This window comes from Hipposideros armiger, unplaced genomic scaffold, assembly GCF_001890085.2.
Source record: "Hipposideros armiger isolate ML-2016 unplaced genomic scaffold, ASM189008v1 scaffold_283, whole genome shotgun sequence".
Classification (NCBI taxonomy): Eukaryota; Metazoa; Chordata; class Mammalia; order Chiroptera; family Hipposideridae; genus Hipposideros; species Hipposideros armiger.
Window position 1 is genome coordinate 1778131 of NW_017731633.1, and position 18965 is coordinate 1797095.

An 18965-nucleotide genomic window follows, 5' to 3' on the forward strand; every position below is an offset into this window, starting at 1 on the left:
GACCTTAGGGCAAGATGTTTCTTCCCCCTGAGTCTATAAAATAAGACACTCATCCATCCTGGCTTATGTCTCTTGTCCCAGAGTAATTATAGATAGCACCCCCCTTTTACTCCCAAGTGTGTCCTAAAGGCTCACCAGAGGATACTGACGAGGATTAAATGAAATAACATGTCTCGCTTCTCCTGCTGGCTCATTGTGTACCTCAAGGCAAGCTTTTTTTCCCATTTTAGCCTCAGTGTGTCCATCTAGGAAATGGGGATAATATTAAACATCTGGCACTCCAAGGATGAAATAAAAATCACAGAATCCCAGAGTATTAAGATCAGGCAACCCTGAGGTTCGAATCCCAGCTTAGCCCCTTTCTGGCTGTGTGGCTTGGGCAAATTGCTCAACCCTCTCTGTGCCTCGTTTTTTTCGTCTAGAAAATGAAGGTGTCATTATTTGCTTTCACTTTTGAAAGATATTTTCGCTGGGTATAGAATTCTAGGTCAACAACGGTTTTATTCTTTCAGCTTTTGGAACAGATCATTCTATTATCCCTGGCCTCCATTATGTCAGATGAAAAATTAGCAGTCATTGAAATCATTGTGTCCCTGTGAGTCATGTAATGTGTTTTTCTAGCTGGTTTAAATTTTTTCTCTATCTTTAGTTTTTAGCAGTTTGACATGTGTGCAGCTGTGGGGGTTTGTGTGTATCCTGCTCTGGGATTGCCAAACTTCCTACAGCTGTGGGTTGGTGTTTTTGATCAGATGTGGAAATTTTCAGCCATTATTTCTTCAAATATTTTTCTTCTTCATTGTCTCTCTTTCCCCTTCTTCTTAGACTCCAAATACATTTATGTTTGACTGCTTAATGCTGTCCCATAGATCACTGAGACTCATAGATTTTTTAATTTGTCAATTACAGTTGACATTCAATATTATTTTATATTCATTTCAGGTGCACAGCATAGTGATTAGACATTTATATAATTTATGACGTGATCCCCCCTATAAGCCTAGTACCCATCTGGCACCATACATAGTTATTACAATATTAATGACTATATTCCCTATGCTATGCTTTACATCCCTGTCACTATTTTGTAGCTACCAATTTGTACTTCTTAATAGCTTCACCTTTTATAGCCAGTCCCCCAACCCCCTCCCTCTGCCAACTATCAGTCTATTCTCTGTATCTATGAGTCGTTTTTGTTTGTTCATTTATTTTGATTCCACATATAACTGAAATCATATAGTATTTGTCTTTCTCTGTCTGACTTATTTCATTTAGCGTAATACCCATTAGGTCCATTCATGTTGCCGCAAATGGTAAGAATTAATTTTTTTTTATGGCCAAGTAATATTCCGTTGTATATATGTACCACATCTTCTTTATCCAGTTGTCTATTGATGGGCACTTAGGTTGCTTCCATATCTTGGCTATTATAAATAATGCTACAAAAACATAGCAGTGCATATATCTTTTTGAATTATTATTTTGGTTTTCTTCAGATAAATACCCAGAAGTGGAATTGCTGGGTCATACAGTACTTTTACTTTTAATTTTTTGAGGAACCTCCAAATTCTTTTCCGTAGGGGCTGCACCAATTTGCAATCCCACCAACAATGATGAGGGTTCCCTTTTCTCCACATCCTTGCCAACACTCATTGTTGATTTATTGATAGTAGCCATTCTGAAAGGTGTGAGGTGGTATCTCACGGTGGTTTTAATTTGCATATCTCTGATGATAAGTGACATTGAGCATCTTTTCATATATATATTGGCTATCTGTATGTCCTCTTTGGAGAAATATGTATTCAGGTCCTCTGCCAATTTTTAATTGGATTGGGTTTTTTTTGCGAGTATGTGTGTTAAGTTGTATGAGTTCTTATAAATTTTGGATATTAACCTCTTATCAGCCATATCATTGGAGAATATTTTCTCCCAATCAGTAGGTTGTCTTTGCATTTTGTTGATGGTTTCCTTTGATGTACAAAAACTTTTTGGTTTGATGTAGCCTTATTTGTTTAGTTTTTCTTTTTATTTCCTTTGCCCAAGAAGCTATATCAGAAAAAAATATTACTAAGAGCAATGTCAGAGAGTTTTCTGCCTATGTTTTCTTCTGGGAGTTTTATGGTTTCAGGGTCTTACATTTAAGTCTTTAATCTATTTTGAGTTTATTCTTGTATATGGTGTAAGAAGGTGGTCTAATTTCATTTTTTTGCATGCATCTGTCTAGTATTCCCAACACCAATTATTGAATAGACTATCTTTGCCCCCATTGTGTATTCTTGCTGCTTTTGTCATAGATTAATTGACCATATAGACATGGGTTTATTTCTGGGCTCTGTATTCTGTTCCATTGATCTATGTGTGTGTTTATGCCAGTACCATGCTGTTTTGATTACTACAGCCTTGTAGTATAGTTTGATACCAGGTAGCATGATACTTCCAGCTTTGTTCTCTTTTTCTCAAGGTTACATTGGCTATTCAGGGTCTTTTGTGGTTCCATATAAATTTTAGAATTGTTTGTTGTAGTTCTGTGAAAAATGCCTTTGGTATTTTGATAAGGTTTGCATTAAATCTATTGGTTGCTTTGGGTAGTATGGACATTTCAATGATGTAATTCTTCCTATCCATGTGCATGATATATGTTTCCATTTATTTGTATCTACAATTTCTTTCTTCAACATCTTATAATTTTCTGAGTACAAGTCTTTTACCTCCTTGGTTAAATTTATTCCTAGGTATTTTTTAATGCAATTGTAAATGGAATTGTTTTCTTAATTTCTCTTTCTGCTAGTATGTTATTGGTGTATAAAATTGCAACTGATTTCTGAATATTAATTTTGTATCCTGCTAGTTTACTGAATTCATTTATCAGTTTTGATAGGTTTTTTGGTTTTTTGCTTTTGTTTTGGTGGAATCTTTAGGGTTCTCTTATACAGTATCATGTCATCTACAAATAATGACAGTTTTATTTCTTCCTTGCTAATTTGGATGCCTTTTATTTCCTTTTCTTGTCTGATTGCTGTGGCTAGGACTTCCTCATCATTGATCTTAATTTTTTAATTTTTGTATCTCCTAGAATTTTATATAAGTTCTTTTTTTTTTTAAAGATTTTTATTGGGGAATTGGGGGGATGGGAACAGACAAGTTGCAGTCTCGTTTTGGAGGACTTCACTGGCCCAAGTTGGCACCATCATTGCGCTCTTCCCGGGCGAGGCAGATCAGTCACTAGCTTCTGGACGGCCGCTCACTGTGGCTGCTGGCTACATACGGTAGCCCATGGCAACCCACTGCCACAGGGGCTGCAGCCTACGCCATCGCCAGTGTCACTGGCCCTCATATGTGGGATCTGAACCGGGGCCCTCTGGCGTCCCAAGCCAGTTCTTAACCATCGCGCCACTCGGCCGGCCCTATAAGTTCTTTTTATATGAATCTCTTTTTATTGGCTTCTTTCACTCAGAATAATTACTTTGAGATTCATCCATGTTTTTGCATGTATCAATAATCCCATTTTTTTACTGTTCAGTATTATTTCTGTATTGATAAACCACGTTTTATATATCCATTAACCTGTTGATGAACATTTGAGTTGTTTCTAGTTTTTGGCTATTATGAATAAAACCTTAGTCTTTCTAATAGGACATAGTGGCTTTAATTCACATATCCCTAATGAACTATGATGTTGAACATCTTCTCATGTGCTTATTTGCCATCCATACATCTTTGGTGAAGTATCTGTTCAAATCTTTTGCCCTTAAAAAAAAAATTGAGTCATTTCTTTTCTTATTGAATTTTGAAAGTTCTTTCCATATTCTGAATACAATTTCTTAACCAGCTCTATAGCTTTGCAAATATTTTCATTCAGTCTGTGGCTTGTCTTTTTACTCTCTTAATAGAGTCTTTCAAAGAGCAGAAGTTTTTAATTTTGATGAAGTCCAATTTATTTATTAGCTATTTTATAGGTTATGCTTTTGGTCTTGTGTAAGGTTTCCTCCTCTGTGTTTTCCTAGAAGTGTTCTAGTTTTAGGTTTTACATTTAAGTCTATGATCCACTTTGAGTTAACTTTTTATATGGTGCTATCATGGCTCCAAGTTAATTTTTTATGTACAGCAGTTCCTCAAATAATGTCATTTTGTTCAATGTTGTTTCATTATAATGTCGATGAAATGATGTAGGAATTTAATTCTTGTTTATATCAATTAGCTTATGGTAAAATTGGTTTCATTATATGTCATTTTGCTTATAGTCACCTATTAATAACATTAAGTGAGACTTACTTACAGGGATATTTGATTGTTCAAACAATATTTGTTGAAAAGACTCACTCCACTGACCTGATTTTGCACACATATGAAAATCAGGTAGTGTAAGTTCTCCAATTTTTTCTCTTTTTTTCCTTGGTTGTTTTGCCTCTTCTAGGTCCTTTGCATCTTCATATGTATTTTAGAATCAACTTGTCAATTTCCACACCAAAAAAATCCTTCTGATTTGGGGTTGCATTGAATCTGTAGGTCAATTTGGGAAGAATTGACATCTTAATGATAGTGAGTTTTATGGCCCTGGAATATGGTATATATGTCCATTTATTTATTCTTCTGAAATTTATCTCAGGAATGTTTTGTAGTTTTTAGTATACATCTTTACATCTTTGTCAGATTTATTTCTAAGTATTTCTTATTTTTTATGCTATTTTAAATGGTATTGTTTTTATTTCAACATCTGACTGCTAGGATATAGAAATGCAGTCAATTTTTGTATATTAATCTTGAATCCTACAATCTAGCTAAACTCTCTTATTAGCACTAGTAGATTTTTATATAGATCTCATTGGGTTTACTCCCAGTTCCTCTGGGACTCTTGATACATGTATGTTTAATTGCCTGATGCTGTTTCATGGGTTATTAAAGTTCTGTTAATTTTTTTTTTAAGATTTTATTGGGGAATTGGGGGAGGGGAACAGTGTTGGGGAATCGGGGAAAGGGGAACAGACCAAGTTGCTGTCCTTTTGTTCTTCAGTCTAGTTGTGGAGGACGTTGCTTCACTGGGCCATGTTGGTATTATCATTGCGCTCTTCCCGGCTGAGGCAGTCGGTCGCCGGCCATGGGACGGCTGCTCATGGCCACTCATGGCAGCCCACGGCAGCTCATGCCAGCTGCTGGCCTCTCACATCGGCTGCCAGCCACTCATAGTAGCTCACGGCAGCCCATTGCAGCCCCACTGCAGCCTATGCCGTCGCCGGCGACTCATGGCAGCCCAGCTCCAGGTCAAGCTGTTGTTCACCATCTTAACTATAGAGGGAGCAGTGTCACTGGCCCATGTGGGATCTGAACCTGGGCCCTGCTTCTCAGAGCTGGTGTTCCCAAGCCAACTCTTAACCAAAGCGCCACTCAGCCAGCCCTCTGTTAATTTTTTTATATATTTTTTTCTTTCTTTACTCTATTTAGATCATTAGTATTGACCTGTTTTCAAGTTTACTGACTCTTCTGTGCCCAGTCTGCTCTATTTCATCCAATGACTCTTTTATTTCAAATATCGTATTTTTCAGTTCTGACATTTCTATTTAGTTCTGTATTACAGTTTCAATCCCCTCCTGGAATAAACCTGTCTCTTCACCCATTGTATCCATCTTGTACTGAAACTTATTTATCATAGTTCTTGTGTGATAATATCTTGGTCAGCTGTGGATCTGTTTTCATAGACTGATTTTTCTCTTGACTGAGTACTGCTCTCTTCCTTTTTTTGCATGTCATGTAAGTTTTATTGTTTTTAATTACTGTATCTTAAAAAGTACAGTAAAGGTTGAAGTATATTTTTAAAATATAGGTATATGTTTTTTCTACCACTACCCCAAGAAGAAGAAACACCTTTCCTCTGTTGGGTATCTAGAGTGAGGTACTGATCAATTTGATCCATTCAAGAGTTAAGCTGATTTGGGACACCTTGCGACTTTAATCCCTCTACCTCCCTCTTGTGTCTCTGCTTCTGTCTATCTATCTGTCTCTCTCTGTCCTTGGCTTGGCTGCTCCCTCTTCCCCATCCCCTTGTACAATCCTGTCAGCTAATCTATTTCCCTCACCCCATCTTCCTCAACCCGGAAGCTCCTGGCAGAAGAAAAGGCAGCCGTGCTGCGGGCAGTGGAGGAGCGTGAGCGGGTCGAGGCAGAGGGCCGGGAGCGTGAGGCTCGGGCCCTGGCGCTGACACGGGCACTGGAGGAGGAACAGGAAGCACGTGAGGAGCTGGAGCGGCAGAACCGGGCCCTGCGGGCGGAGATGGAGGCACTGCTGAGCAGCAAGGATGACGTCGGCAAGAGTGTGAGTGGGGCCCCCACTCTCTGAGCCACCCATGTGACAATTGCATGCACACTTGGTGCTGGGAGAGAGACATCCACACATGTGTGCTGTCACATACAGAGCACGAAGGGAACCAGCCATCTAAGTCACATGTTCATGCACAAGCACAGAACAGGAGCAGGGCTGCTAACCAAACACATGTGTTCACATACACTGAGTGTGAGGAGAATCTGCCATCAGACACACATGTTCACACACAGAACATGAGAGCTGCTCACAAGTCAGACATGTTCACATGCATGTACAGAGACTGTAAGGAGCATCTTCCATTAAACACACATGTTCACATGTACACATAGAGCATGAGAATCACTCATCACATGTGTGTGTGAATACTGAGAGAACATGAAGTGAATTTACCACAACATACAGCCTAAGAACCACTCTCCAAACGTGAGTATGTGCACGCACACACACATGTGACACACACACCACATTCACACACACCATAGCACACATATCCCCCACACACATAACACACAGTTACACATAAACACACACAGTGTGAGGAGACCCCACCTTGCCACCTCCAACCCCACCAGGCCTCTGTTTTCCCCTGACTCATACATCCCTCCAGGGCCTGTGAGGGTTACCTCAGGCCTGTCCCCAGGCCTGCCCACCCAGCCAGTGTCCAGCCTTCTGAAAGGTCCACTACACCCTCCACTGCATTCTACCTCCATTCACTTGATAAATGTATGTATGGGGCACCAACCAGGACAGGTCCAGGGACACAGCTCCCCCTGACTAATGACGGGGGCACTGACAGAATATGTGTTTAGTTGAGTCCTTGGACAGACATATTCCCAACATCCTTCCTTATTGTCAGACAGTGTACTCCCGTGGGTGCAACAGATGAGGGCTTTATTTTCTTCACACACTTTGGTATTGATCCGCTGGAACATTTAGCCAGGCCTGAAGAGAACCCCCAACCTCATGACATACGCTTGGCCTGCACTCCCAGGGATACTGGAGCCAAAATCCAACTCATACCGGAACTACTAAGGCCTATTCTTTGGGAAAACTGTCAAGTTTTTATAGTGACTCCAAAGGCCTTTGTGGGAAATGGGATGTTGATGGGAGAAAGTTTGATTACTTCAAATAAACACAATTGATTGGCAGGTGCCAAATAGTAAGGGGGACCAGTTGGCCCTTTCCAAGGGCTGAAAGTAGACACTTATGACTGACCAGCATTTCCATGAGTGTCATCGGGCAGTGGTCATACGCATAGTCCCTGCCCTGTGGAACTCACGATCCAGTGTGGAGAGAGTTAGGCGCATGTTTAAATGACCATTGTGACTAAGGCTGAGTCGAAGAGGGGCTCAGTGCCAGGAACATGGGTAATAGGGAGGCCCTGACAGGTCAAGAAACGCTTCTCTGAAAAGGTGGCAATTAAGGAGAGGTGTGAGAGGGGTCTCTGAGAATTCATAAGCCCAGGTCTGCTTTTGCAGAGTGTTTGGAGTTTTAATTTACATCTCCCTGAAAGGTCTGGGAAACTCTCAAGCTGAGAGAAAAATAGAAGGGGATCGTGGGTTGATGATATCTTGGGGAGCCTGGCAGAAACCAACACTGACAGATCTGGAGTTGCATGCCCTTTCCACGCTGGATTCCCAAAGATGAAGTCCCAGTGAAGTGAGCTCACAATCCAAAATCACAAAACCCATGATTACATTATCCACCATGAGTGAGAGTCAGCTGATCTAACAAACACTTGGATTAGACGCTCAAGAGCTTCAGATATAGAATAATCATGCATAGGTTATTAATAAAATATGTTTCAGGATGACTCAGAATGAGACATAGTAAGTAGATGCCCAGGAAGTGTTGAATAAGTGAATGAATGAACGAACTAGGATGGGCACATTGATTTGGGGTCCCCTCACTGTACCCTAGGATAGATCTAGGACCCTGGCTTCTCCTCTCCCTCAGTGACCTTGGTGCCCAGTGCTCACTCTCCCCCCCCCCCAGGTACATGAGCTGGAGCGAGCCCGCCGGGTGGCAGAACAGGCAGCCAGCGACCTTCGAACACAGGTGACAGAGCTGGAGGATGAGCTGACGGCAGCCGAGGACGCCAAGCTGCGCCTGGAAGTGACTGTGCAGGCTCTCAAGGCACAGCACGAGCGTGACCTACAGGGCCGAGACGAGGCCGGTGAGGAGAGACGGAGGCAGCTGGCCAAGCAGGTACCAGCAGGCCAAGTGGGAGGCTGCAGGGTGCCCATCCAGCTGGCTGTGCCCTGGGGCTTACAGGCAGCAAAAGGGGCTTGAAGCCTCACTCGCCCACCTGCTCCCCAGTGTTTCTACCCAAGTCCTGTCTGCTAGCCCACCAGCCTCCTGTTCCCCAACCCATTCTCCACCTAACCCATGAACCCCGACACAGATCTGACATTCCCACTGACGTACCCAGTCAGACACTCTCTGTCCACCAAACCATTCATCCACTCATCTACTCAACCACCAGCAGACACTTCTACACAACAAACTGTGAATCCAGTTTTTCCATCCACCTAACTTACCAAGCAACCACCTCTCCCCATCCCAACCACTCCCCAAACCCTAGCCTACTGCACTCCCAACCTACCCATGCACTCACTGGTCCACAGCCCCTTCATCCACAACCTCATTCATTCACTCTTCCACCCGCCTTCTCATTTGTTCCATCACACTCTCCTGTGCACCATTCATTCATTCCTCATTCAGTCCTATGGTCTGCTGAGGGTGAGGCCCTCACTACACGATTGCTGAGCATGGGAGGAGCAGGTCAGCTCTGAGTGTCACAAAGACCCTTCTGGGGCCATGTGGGCAGCCAGCTGGAGGTGGAGAAACTGGAGCTGTGCAGCCTGGAAAGAGGAATGGAACCAGTGACCCAGGCTGGGGGAGGGAGGGTGTCACTGGGGGTCTCCAGGTGTTTTTCATCTCCCCTGGCCCCTTTGATCCAGCCATGGATTAACGTCCAAGACTTTGCCCTGGGGGTACTGGGGAGCCACAGGAGGGCCGTGAGCAGGGGAGGAGCAGGATCAGCTCTGAGTATTCGGAGACCCTCTGGAGCCCTGCTGAAAATGGGTTGGAGGGCGATGGGAGTAGAGAGGAGGGTTTGGGGTGGAGAGGCAGGGGCAGCAGCTGGAGGTTGGACATCTATGTCACTGGCATGTAGAGGGAACCTGGGCCTCCGGTGTCCTGAGCCCCTCCCCCTCGGCCTCCCCCACAATCTCCAGCTGCGGGATGCAGAGGTGGAGCGGGATGAGGAACGCAAGCAGCGCGCTCTGGCGGTAGCCGCCCGCAAGAAGCTGGAGGCCGAGCTGGAGGAGCTGAAGGCCCAGACCGCGGCCGCCGGGCAGGGCAAGGAGGAGGCGGTGAAGCAGCTTCGCAAGATGCAGGTAAGGGGCGGGGCTTAAACCGGCTAGGGGGCGGGGCTGAAGCCTGGGAGGTGAGCTCCCACCACAGCTCCAGGCTGGACACCAGCTTGGACCCCTCCCTCCGTCTGACAACCAGCACGTCCAGATTGGTCACCACCGTTATAAACACCCATGTCCCAAAGGCTCACTTGGTTCTTTTATATTTTTTATTGCTTTTATTTACAATGCTTAATTTTTAAGTCCAATTCCCTCATTTTATTTAATTTTTGAAGTAGAAACACCTTAGGGTTTTTTTTCCTCCCTGGGGGTCTGGCCCAGGGACTGGGGGAACCTGAAGGAGGAGCCGGTTTGAGGGGAAATGCTGAGCTCAGTAAAGAGGTGCTGAGAGTGAGGAGACTGGTTGTTTAAATATGTGTGTGTGTGTGTGTGTGTGTGTGTGTGTGTGTGTGTATTTTGTGATAATGATAGAGCAAGGTAGATCCATCGATTGTAAACAAATGTCCCCTCTGGTGGGGGATGGGGGAGGCTATGTATTTGGGGGAACAGAGGCTGTATGGGAAACCTCTGTACCTTCTGGCCACTATTGCTGTGAACCTAAAACTGCTCTAAAAACTCAAGTCTTCTTTTTAAGTATAAAACTGGGCTGTCCAATACAGTAGGTACCAGCCCCATGTGGCTGTCGGGCATCTATAATGTAGTGGGTCCAAAATCATAATTACATACTGGATTCTGAAGACTTAGGACAAAAAATATAGACTATCTCAATAGTTTTTATATTGATTATAAATGGAAATAATATTTTGGATAGATTAGGCTAAATAGAATAGTGTTCAAACTAATTTCACCTGTTTTTGTTTTTTTTTTTTTCACCTGTTTCTTTTTACTTTTTTAATGTGGCTACTAGAGAATGTCAAACAGCATTTGTCCTCACAATATATTTCTCTTGGGCAGCGCTGGTATAGAAAGATCCCTCCTGAAAAGTAAAAATTGCCTTCCATGTCATCCCTGAGAGAAACCCCCACTCTGAAAAGCTATTATTATCAAGCAAATAACACTTAACAGCAGTGATGATAATTGTCCTACTCTCAAGCCCGCTGCTGTCCTCACTATGGTTATTAACAGCGACACACTATTCCATTGTAAAGATAGGGAGTGGGGTCTTTTAAATGGTGGTGGACATTTAGTTTGTTTTTTACTTTTCTTTATTTTAAGCACCATTGAGGAGAAAACCTTTATACTGGCATCTTTACACCCTCTCAGAAGTAGTGTGGCCAGGTAGCAAAGTGGCTAGAAGAGTAAACTCTGGGGCCAGATGGCCTGGGTTCCCATTCTGGCTCTGCCACTTAGCACCCTGACCATATTGCAAAACTCTGTGCCTGAGTTTCTCCATCTGTAAATGGGGTTGAGAGAGGCAGGGCAGGAAAACAGTACCCCCAACTGGAACTGGGAGGATTTAAAGAGTCATTATGTGTATATAACAGGTACGTTTGCCACCATCATTATTACTGCGGAGTCCAAATACTATATCCATTTTAGGCTTTCTTTAATTTTAAGGTGTTTCTTTTTTTAAAAAGAAAGCAGCTGAGGCCCAAAGAGGGGGAGGGGCTGGCCCAAGGTCAGTTCAGCTGGGGACCGGTAGGGAAGCCCAGGTCTGCAGGGCTCTGGGGGAGCCAAGGAGCCCTCACAGGGCTGCTGCAAGGGTAGGGGGTTCCCCATGAGCCGTGATTAGGCTGAGCCCGCCCACTTGCTCCATTCTGCCCAGGCCCAGATGAAGGAGCTGTGGCGGGAGGTGGAGGAGTCACGCAACTCCCGGGAGGAGATCTTTGCCCAGAACCGGGAGAGTGACAAGCGCCTTAAAGGACTGGAGGCGGAGGTGCTGCGGCTGCAAGAGGTGAAGCAGGATGGGCGGGGGCCTGGGATGGGAGGCTGGGGGTGAAGGGGGAGAACCACACAGGGCCTGGGGGCATTAGGGAGCCCTGGGAGGGTTCTGAGCAGGAGAGGGGCAGGGTCTGCTTTGGGGCCTTATGGAAGATGGTCTGGAGTGGGGGAAACTGGAGGCAGGTAGCCTGGGGAGAGAAGACCAGTCCTGAGCCAGGGCTATGGGGACGCAGAGGAGGGAACAAGACCAAGAGTAAAGGGGCAGGATGGGCAGGGCTGTGGGCAGTAAGGGGGCAGAGGAGGCGGGGAGAGACCTGGGGGTCTGTCCTGGTGACTGGGGAAAACTGGAGGAGAAGCAGGCTTGAAAGGAAACACTTGAGCTCGGTGAAGAGGTGATGAAGGTGAGGAGCCTGGGGGTGGATGGCAAGAGGAGGACAGGGGTCAGGGCCCCCCAAGGTAAATTTAGGAGACATCTGCCTATAGATCGAACTTCATGCCAAAGTTACCCATGGACTGGCATGTTCATCTGCAGTGAAAAAAAAAAGGCCAAGAGACTTGAAGTGTGAGAGGCAGAGAGGCCGGTGCCCAGATAGCCGCCTGTAGCCCCTGCTGACCACCCCCTCTTTGTCCTTGCAGGAACTGGCTGCCTCAGACCGCGCCAGGCGGCAGGCCCAGCAGGAACGGGATGAGATGGCAGATGAAGTGGCCAACGGCAGCCTTAGCAAGTGAGTGGCTCATGATAATGTGGAGCAGGGCCTCTTCCTCCTCGGGCCATCCTGCCCTCTCACATCCCCATGGTTGGGTTCTCCCTAGGGCAGCCATTCTGGAGGAGAAGCGTCAGCTGGAGGGGCGCCTAGGGCAAATGGAAGAGGAACTAGAAGAAGAGCAGAGTAATGCAGAGCTGCTCAATGACCGCTACCGTAAGCTGCTCCTGCAGGTGAGCACAACCCAGTCACCCCCTGCCAGCCCAGATCCCCACTGACCTGGGATCATAACCTTTAGTCCTTTATTCAACAGGCATAGGAAAAGGGAATATTTGAGTTGGGTTTTGAAGGATGAATAGGAGTTCTCACAGAAGGGAGGCACTTGTATTTCTGAGGTTTCTCAAGGGCCCAATCCAGAGATGAACTATGTGGGGTCTCGGTCCTGCAGAATTCTGTGGGGGAGGGGGAAGAGAGAGAGAGAGGGAATTTTCTGCAAAAGTCACAAGAAGCCATTTGGAATTTGGAAGAAAAGACATTTGGCTGGGGTTTTAAAGCATAAGTAGAGGCTAGGCAGATGGAGACGAGCATATTTTCATTTGTATATTTATTTATAAATATTTTCTAAGTCTTCTGGAAGCCCAGATCCTATTCTGGGTGATGCTGGTGACCTGGAGATGGATCATTTCATGTTTCTGTCCTTAAGGACATCCTAGTCTGATGAAGGAGACAGACTATCTCCATACAGAGATACAAATAAAAATGGAAGAAGCACAAGACATTGTGAGAACTTAGATGGGACCCAGCCTGGAGGCTGAGGGCTATCAGGGAAGACTTCCTGATGGAGGTGGTGCCTTAAGAGTTCTTATATAAAGTTAAAAGTTTGCTAGGCAGACAACAGAGGGATGGGATTTCCAAAGAGAGACCTATGTCTCTATCATTTCATTAATTTTTAAAGACACATTTTGAGGCCTTTCATGGGCCATGACCCAACACTGCTGGGGACTCAAAGAGTAAGACCCCAGCTCAGCCATTGTGGAGCCCGTAGGCCAGTAGGAGAGGCAGTCATACTCCAGGATGATACAGCTCACACTCAGAGTAAAATCCCAGTCACCTACAACACCCCACACTCTGGTTCTTGGCTAACTCAGACCTTATCTCTAACCCTTTTCCCTCTGATTCACTCTGCTCCAGCTACACCAGCCTCCTACTATTCCTCGATGATGCCAAGTTTATTCCTACCTCAGGGCCTTTGCACTTACTGTTCCCTCCTCCTAGAAAGCTCTTCTGCCAGACCATCATATGTCTCACTCCCTCAAAACTTCCCTGACAACCCTATGTGAAACAGCCACCCTCCCTCCTATGATTTCTCTCTGCTTTAATCTCCTTCATGTCACTTACCACTGCCTGATATTATATTATATATTATATATTGTATATTATATATTTACTTGTTTGTCTATTGTCCAACTCCCCAACAGAGTGTAAGCACCTTGAGAGTTGGATCTCTGTTTTACTTTTGTTCACTACTCTATACTGTACCTAAAAGAGTGCTGGGTGCTCATTGTAAATGAAGTGAATAAACCTATACATGTGTTAATGGACAGGCATAGGATACTACAACCATATAAAGAATGATGTGACTTAACCTAACCTGTGTCCTTGGCTATTGGTGAAAGGAGAACCTTTGCAAAAATCAAAATAAAATTTAAAAAGGGATTCACAAGAAAATAGCAAATATTGAAGACAGGCAAAGAAGACCCAACATATGAATACTAGGAGTCCCCAAAGAAGAAAACCAAAGCAAGGGAACAAGCAAATAACCAAAACCTATACATAATGCGAGAAAACTTTCCTGAAACAAAAAAGTTTGAAGCTACATATTAGAAGAGCACACTGTGTACCTAAGGATATTGACCCATTAAAAAACTGATACCAAGACAGATTCTAGTAAAACTATTGGACTTGAAAGGAGTGGGGGGGATCCTTTAGCCATCAGGGAAAAAATGAGCAAGTGATATATAAGGAAAAGAAAATTACATTATCATCAGATTTTTGACAATATGATTTTATGCTAGAAGAAAATGGAGACATAAATTTAAGGTACTTAAAGAAAGCAAGTGTGAGCCAATGATTTTGTATCAAACAAGATTTACTTTCATATAAAGGACACAAACAAGTTGTCGGCATGTAAGAATTTGGGGACTATTCCCATAAACTCTTCCTGAGTAATCTGGAAGTAATCAGTGGTTCTCAAAGTGTGGCCCCAAGACCGGTAGCATCAGCAACACCTGGAAACTTGTTGGAAATGCAAGTTCCTGGGCCCCAGCCAAGCCCAAGTAAAAGAGGACTGCTGAAGGTGGGGCCTCGCAATCTGTGTTTTAACAAGCCCTCCAGGTGGTTCTGAGAACTACTGCCCTAGAGACCCAGGTTCACATGATCAGAATCACTAGAGAGACATCAGTGTGACCGAGTAATGAGCATACAGTTCACTCATAGTTCAAAGAGCAAGTGAAGGCTGAAAAAGAGTGAGTAAAAAAGATAATGGCTGGATACTCAGTTATGTGCAGTACAACTGTTTTTTTTTGTTTTTCTTTAAAGATTTTATTGGGGCAATTGGGGGAGGGAACAGCGTTGGGGAATTGGGGAAGGGAAACAGACAAGTTGCTGTCCTTTTATTCTTCAGTCTAGTTGTGGAGGACGTCGCTTCACTGGCCCATGTTGGTATTGTGATCATTGCACTCTTCCCGGCTGAGGCAGGTCAGTCGCCGGCCATTGGTCGGCTGCTCACGGTGGCTCATGGCGGCTTACGCCACCAGCCACTCATGCTGCCTGCCGGTCACTCACGGTAGCTTATGGCAGCCTACTGCAGCCCCGTTGCAGCCTACACCGTCGCTGTCACCGTCGCTGTCGACTCATGGCAGCCTAGCTCCAGGTCTAGCTGTTGTTCACCGTCTTAGCTGTAGAGGGCAATGTCACTGGCCCATGTGGGATCCAAACCAGCAGCCCTGCTGCTCAGAGCTTGCGCTCCCAAGCCAACTCTTAACCAACGAGCCACTTGGCCGACTCCAACTGTTTGTTAAATGGAAAGGTTGGGCAAACAGGCAAAAAAAAAATTACTACTATATTCAGTAATTATATCGGTAGTGATAGTATTATCGTTGTGGTTCTGAGACCATTATAATGTGGGGTAAAGTAAATGATTAAAGATGGGATATTCTAAATTCATCATAATCTGTGTCCATAATCTCAGTATCCTCAGCATGTAAGAACCTAGATATAGATGTCATAGAGAAGAGGCTAAGTTAAAAACAAAACAAATCCCTGTAGTCCTGAATTTGACTTGGATATATTCACTCTTGGATGTGTGGGGTATTTTATATAGATCCATTTCATCTCTGTCCACCCAAGAGGCCTAGAAACAATAACCAACCCAGTAGCAGTGAGCATCCCTAGGGCCCACATTGTGGTCTAGAAACACCATTTCCCACTTTCAAAGAAACTGGAGCTTCTTTAGAAACTCCAGATCTGAAGCAGGAAATGAATGCAAGTAGGCTGGAACGTCATGCTTTATTCTGCTCAGGCTGCCTCAACAAAAATGCCACAGACTGGGTGGCTTAAACAATGGAAATTTATTTCTCACAGTTTGGAGCCTGGGCAGTCCAAGCTCAAGGTGCCAGTGAAGTAGGTTTTGTTCCAAGGCCTCTTCTCTTGGCTTGTAGGCAGCCGCCATCTTGCTGTGTGCGCAGGGTGGGGGCAGGGAGAGGGTCAGCTCTCTGGTGTTTTCTTAGAAGGGCACTAATGCCATCATGGGAGCCCCAACCTCATGACCTCACCTAGCCCTAATTACCTCCTAAAGGTTCCATCTCACAGATACCATCACCTTTGGGGTTAGGGTTTCAACAGGTGAATTTTGGAAGGACACAAACATTCAGTCCATAAATACAAGTTATCTAGAAAGCTAGCATGGTTATGTCAAAAGCACTTAGATGTCAACCTAGAGAGGCACCCACTGACCCCAAATGGAACAAGTCGAGCTTCAACAAGGATAATAATCGCAATTGCTTTAAATCCACCAAATCTGTTTAAATCCATGAGTTCACAACATTTTTCAAAGTACTAATTAGTCACTATTAGTTTTCTAGGGCTGCTGTAACAAATTACCACAACCTTAGTGGCTTAAAACAATAGGAGCTTACTTTCTCACAATTCTGGAGGCCAGAAGTCCAATTTCGAGGTGTGTCAGGGTTGGCTTCTTCTGAGGGAGAATCTATTCCATGCTTCTCCCCCAGCTCCTGGTATTTGCCAGCAATCCTTGGCGTTCCTTGGCTTGTAGATACATCCAGTCTCTGCCTCTGTCTTCACATGGTCCTCTCTGTGTCTTCTCTCTGTGTCAGTGTCTCCTCTCCACTCCTTATAAGGAAACCAGCCATATTGGATTTAGGGCACACCCTAATCCAGCATGACCCCATCTTAATTTAATCACATCTCCAACAACCATATTACCAAATAAGGTCACATTCTTGAGATTCTGGATGGGCATGCATTTTTGGAGGGAGTCTATTCAACCCAGTCTAGTCACCTTCGGAGGATGACAGAGAATCAGTTCATTACTTTGAAAACTCATAAAGAGAAAGAGTTAAGTGTCTTAACGCAACTGCCGATGTGAGGGAAACAGGAGAAACAGAGAAACATGCTGAATTAGACCATGAACATGTAATTAGGAAAATTCAGACTTATTGAAATTCTACAGGTTAAGCTCCCCAGAGTCTTCAACAGATTAACTGTAAGGAAATAAAAGGGACGGAGGAGGGAACTGTAGGTTAAATGAGACTTAAAAGACATACCTATGATTTTTTAAATGAGCAGGATTCAACTATAGGACCTAGGGATGAATCTTTGAGTAATAAAACTCAAAAGAGGGGTAAGGAAGTGATCCTAAGTCAGGATAATGTGCTGTTTTAGGGGACAGAAGGAGTTGCTATTAGGATGGGTACATGAAGGGGCTTGTGAAGTGGCCAACTTGTCTTTCGTGACCTGGGTGGTGGTGACAGTGGTGTTTGCCTTTCACTAACCCATGAAGCCATATATTTGATCAATATTTTACTTTCTGTATCAGTTGTATTTTCCAATAAAACTTTTTTTTTTAAAGATTTTATTGGGCATTTGAGGGAGGGGAATAGCGTTGGAGAATCAGGGAAGGGGAACAGACAAGTTGCTGTCCTTTTGTTCTTCAGTCTAGTTGTGGAGGACGTTGCCTCACTGGCCCAAGTTGGCACCATCATTGCGCTCTTCCCGGGTGAGGCAGATCAGTCGCCGGCTTCTGGGCGGCCGCTCACTGCGGCTGCTGGCCGCTCACGCTGGCTGCTGGCTACACACGGTAGCCCATGGCAACCCACTGCAGTAGGGGACTGCAACCTACCCCGTCGCTGGCGACTCATGGCAGCCCAGCTCCAGGTGGAGCTGTTGTTCAGCATCTTAGCTGTGGAGGGCAGTGTCACTGGCCCTCATATGTGGGATCCGAACCGGGGCTCTCTGGCATCCCAAGCTAACTCTTAACCAGTGCGCCACTCGGCCGGCCCCAAACTTTTTTTTTAAAAGAGCAAATGCTTAGACATTTATATAACTTACAAAGTGATCATGCCGATAAATCTAGTTACCAGTATATAAATATCTAATCACTATGTTGTACAGCTGAAATTAATATAATATTGTATGTCAACTGTCCCTGAAAAATAAAAACTTGTTTTAAAAAAAGAGTAATAGATTTCAGCAATAAAAAATACCAGCAAGTGATAATCACCACACTGATGAGTTCCTGTGAGGGTAAAATGAAATAAAGTATGAATCAGACTGATTCTGACTCATTTCCGTGTCCCCAGCACAGGGCCTCACTCAGAGTATGAGCTGAATAAATAAACGGGAGCTATTATTAGGGGGTGTTTACACATTCTCAATGTAATAGCTACTGTTTATTGAGCTGGCATTTCTCAAAATGATCCTGCATGTCACTCATATCAGAACCACCTGAGATATTGTTAAAAATGTGGATTCATGGACCCCACCCCAGACCTGCTGTATCAGAATCTCTGGAGGGTGCTACCCTGCGGTCTGCATTTTCTTCACAAGTTCCCAAAATGATTCTGGTGAAAACAAAAGTGTGATAACCCTTGGAATAGACTCATTCACTGTCAGAAGTAGAATTTATAGCATTAAACAAGATTGTGATAGTCTTGTGGACTTATTAAAATAGCAAAAACCTATCCAAAAGATTAAAACCCAGGCTTGGTACTTCTGTTGGCTGAGAAGCCAATCAGGAAAAATGCACACTCACATTTGTTGAGTATTTAGTATGTATTAGGCTTTGTGCTATGCCAGCGGTTCTCAACCTGTGGGTCACGACCCCTTTGGGGGTCGAATGACCCTTTCACAGCGGTCGCCTAAGACCATCAGAAAACAAAAAGATATTTACGATTCATAACAGTAGCAAAATTACAGTTATAGAGTAGCAATGAAAGTAATTTTATGGTTGGGGGTAACCACAACATGAGGAACTGTATTAAGGGGTCACGGCATTAGGAAGATTGAGAACCGCTGTGCTATGCACTAAACCAGGGGTCGGCAAACTGCGGCTCATGAGCCTCATGCGACCCTTTGGGTACGTTCCATCTCAAAAGTTTGCCGGTCCCTGGAA

At 44.3% G+C, this 18965-nt stretch overlaps 1 protein-coding gene across 1 annotated transcript in view; it reads left to right on the forward strand.

Moving 5' to 3' along the window:
- MYH14 (myosin heavy chain 14) overlaps positions 1–18965 on the forward strand; it is a 96825-nt gene that overhangs the window by 71126 nt on the left and 6734 nt on the right. Inside the window, exons 33-38 of the mRNA XM_019658163.1 lie at positions 6091–6303; positions 8308–8520; positions 9552–9713; positions 11455–11583; positions 12207–12295; positions 12384–12507. Of these exons, the coding sequence (XP_019513708.1) occupies positions 6091–6303; positions 8308–8520; positions 9552–9713; positions 11455–11583; positions 12207–12295; positions 12384–12507 (930 nt within the window). The remainder of the gene's footprint in view (positions 1–6090; positions 6304–8307; positions 8521–9551; positions 9714–11454; positions 11584–12206; positions 12296–12383; positions 12508–18965) is intronic.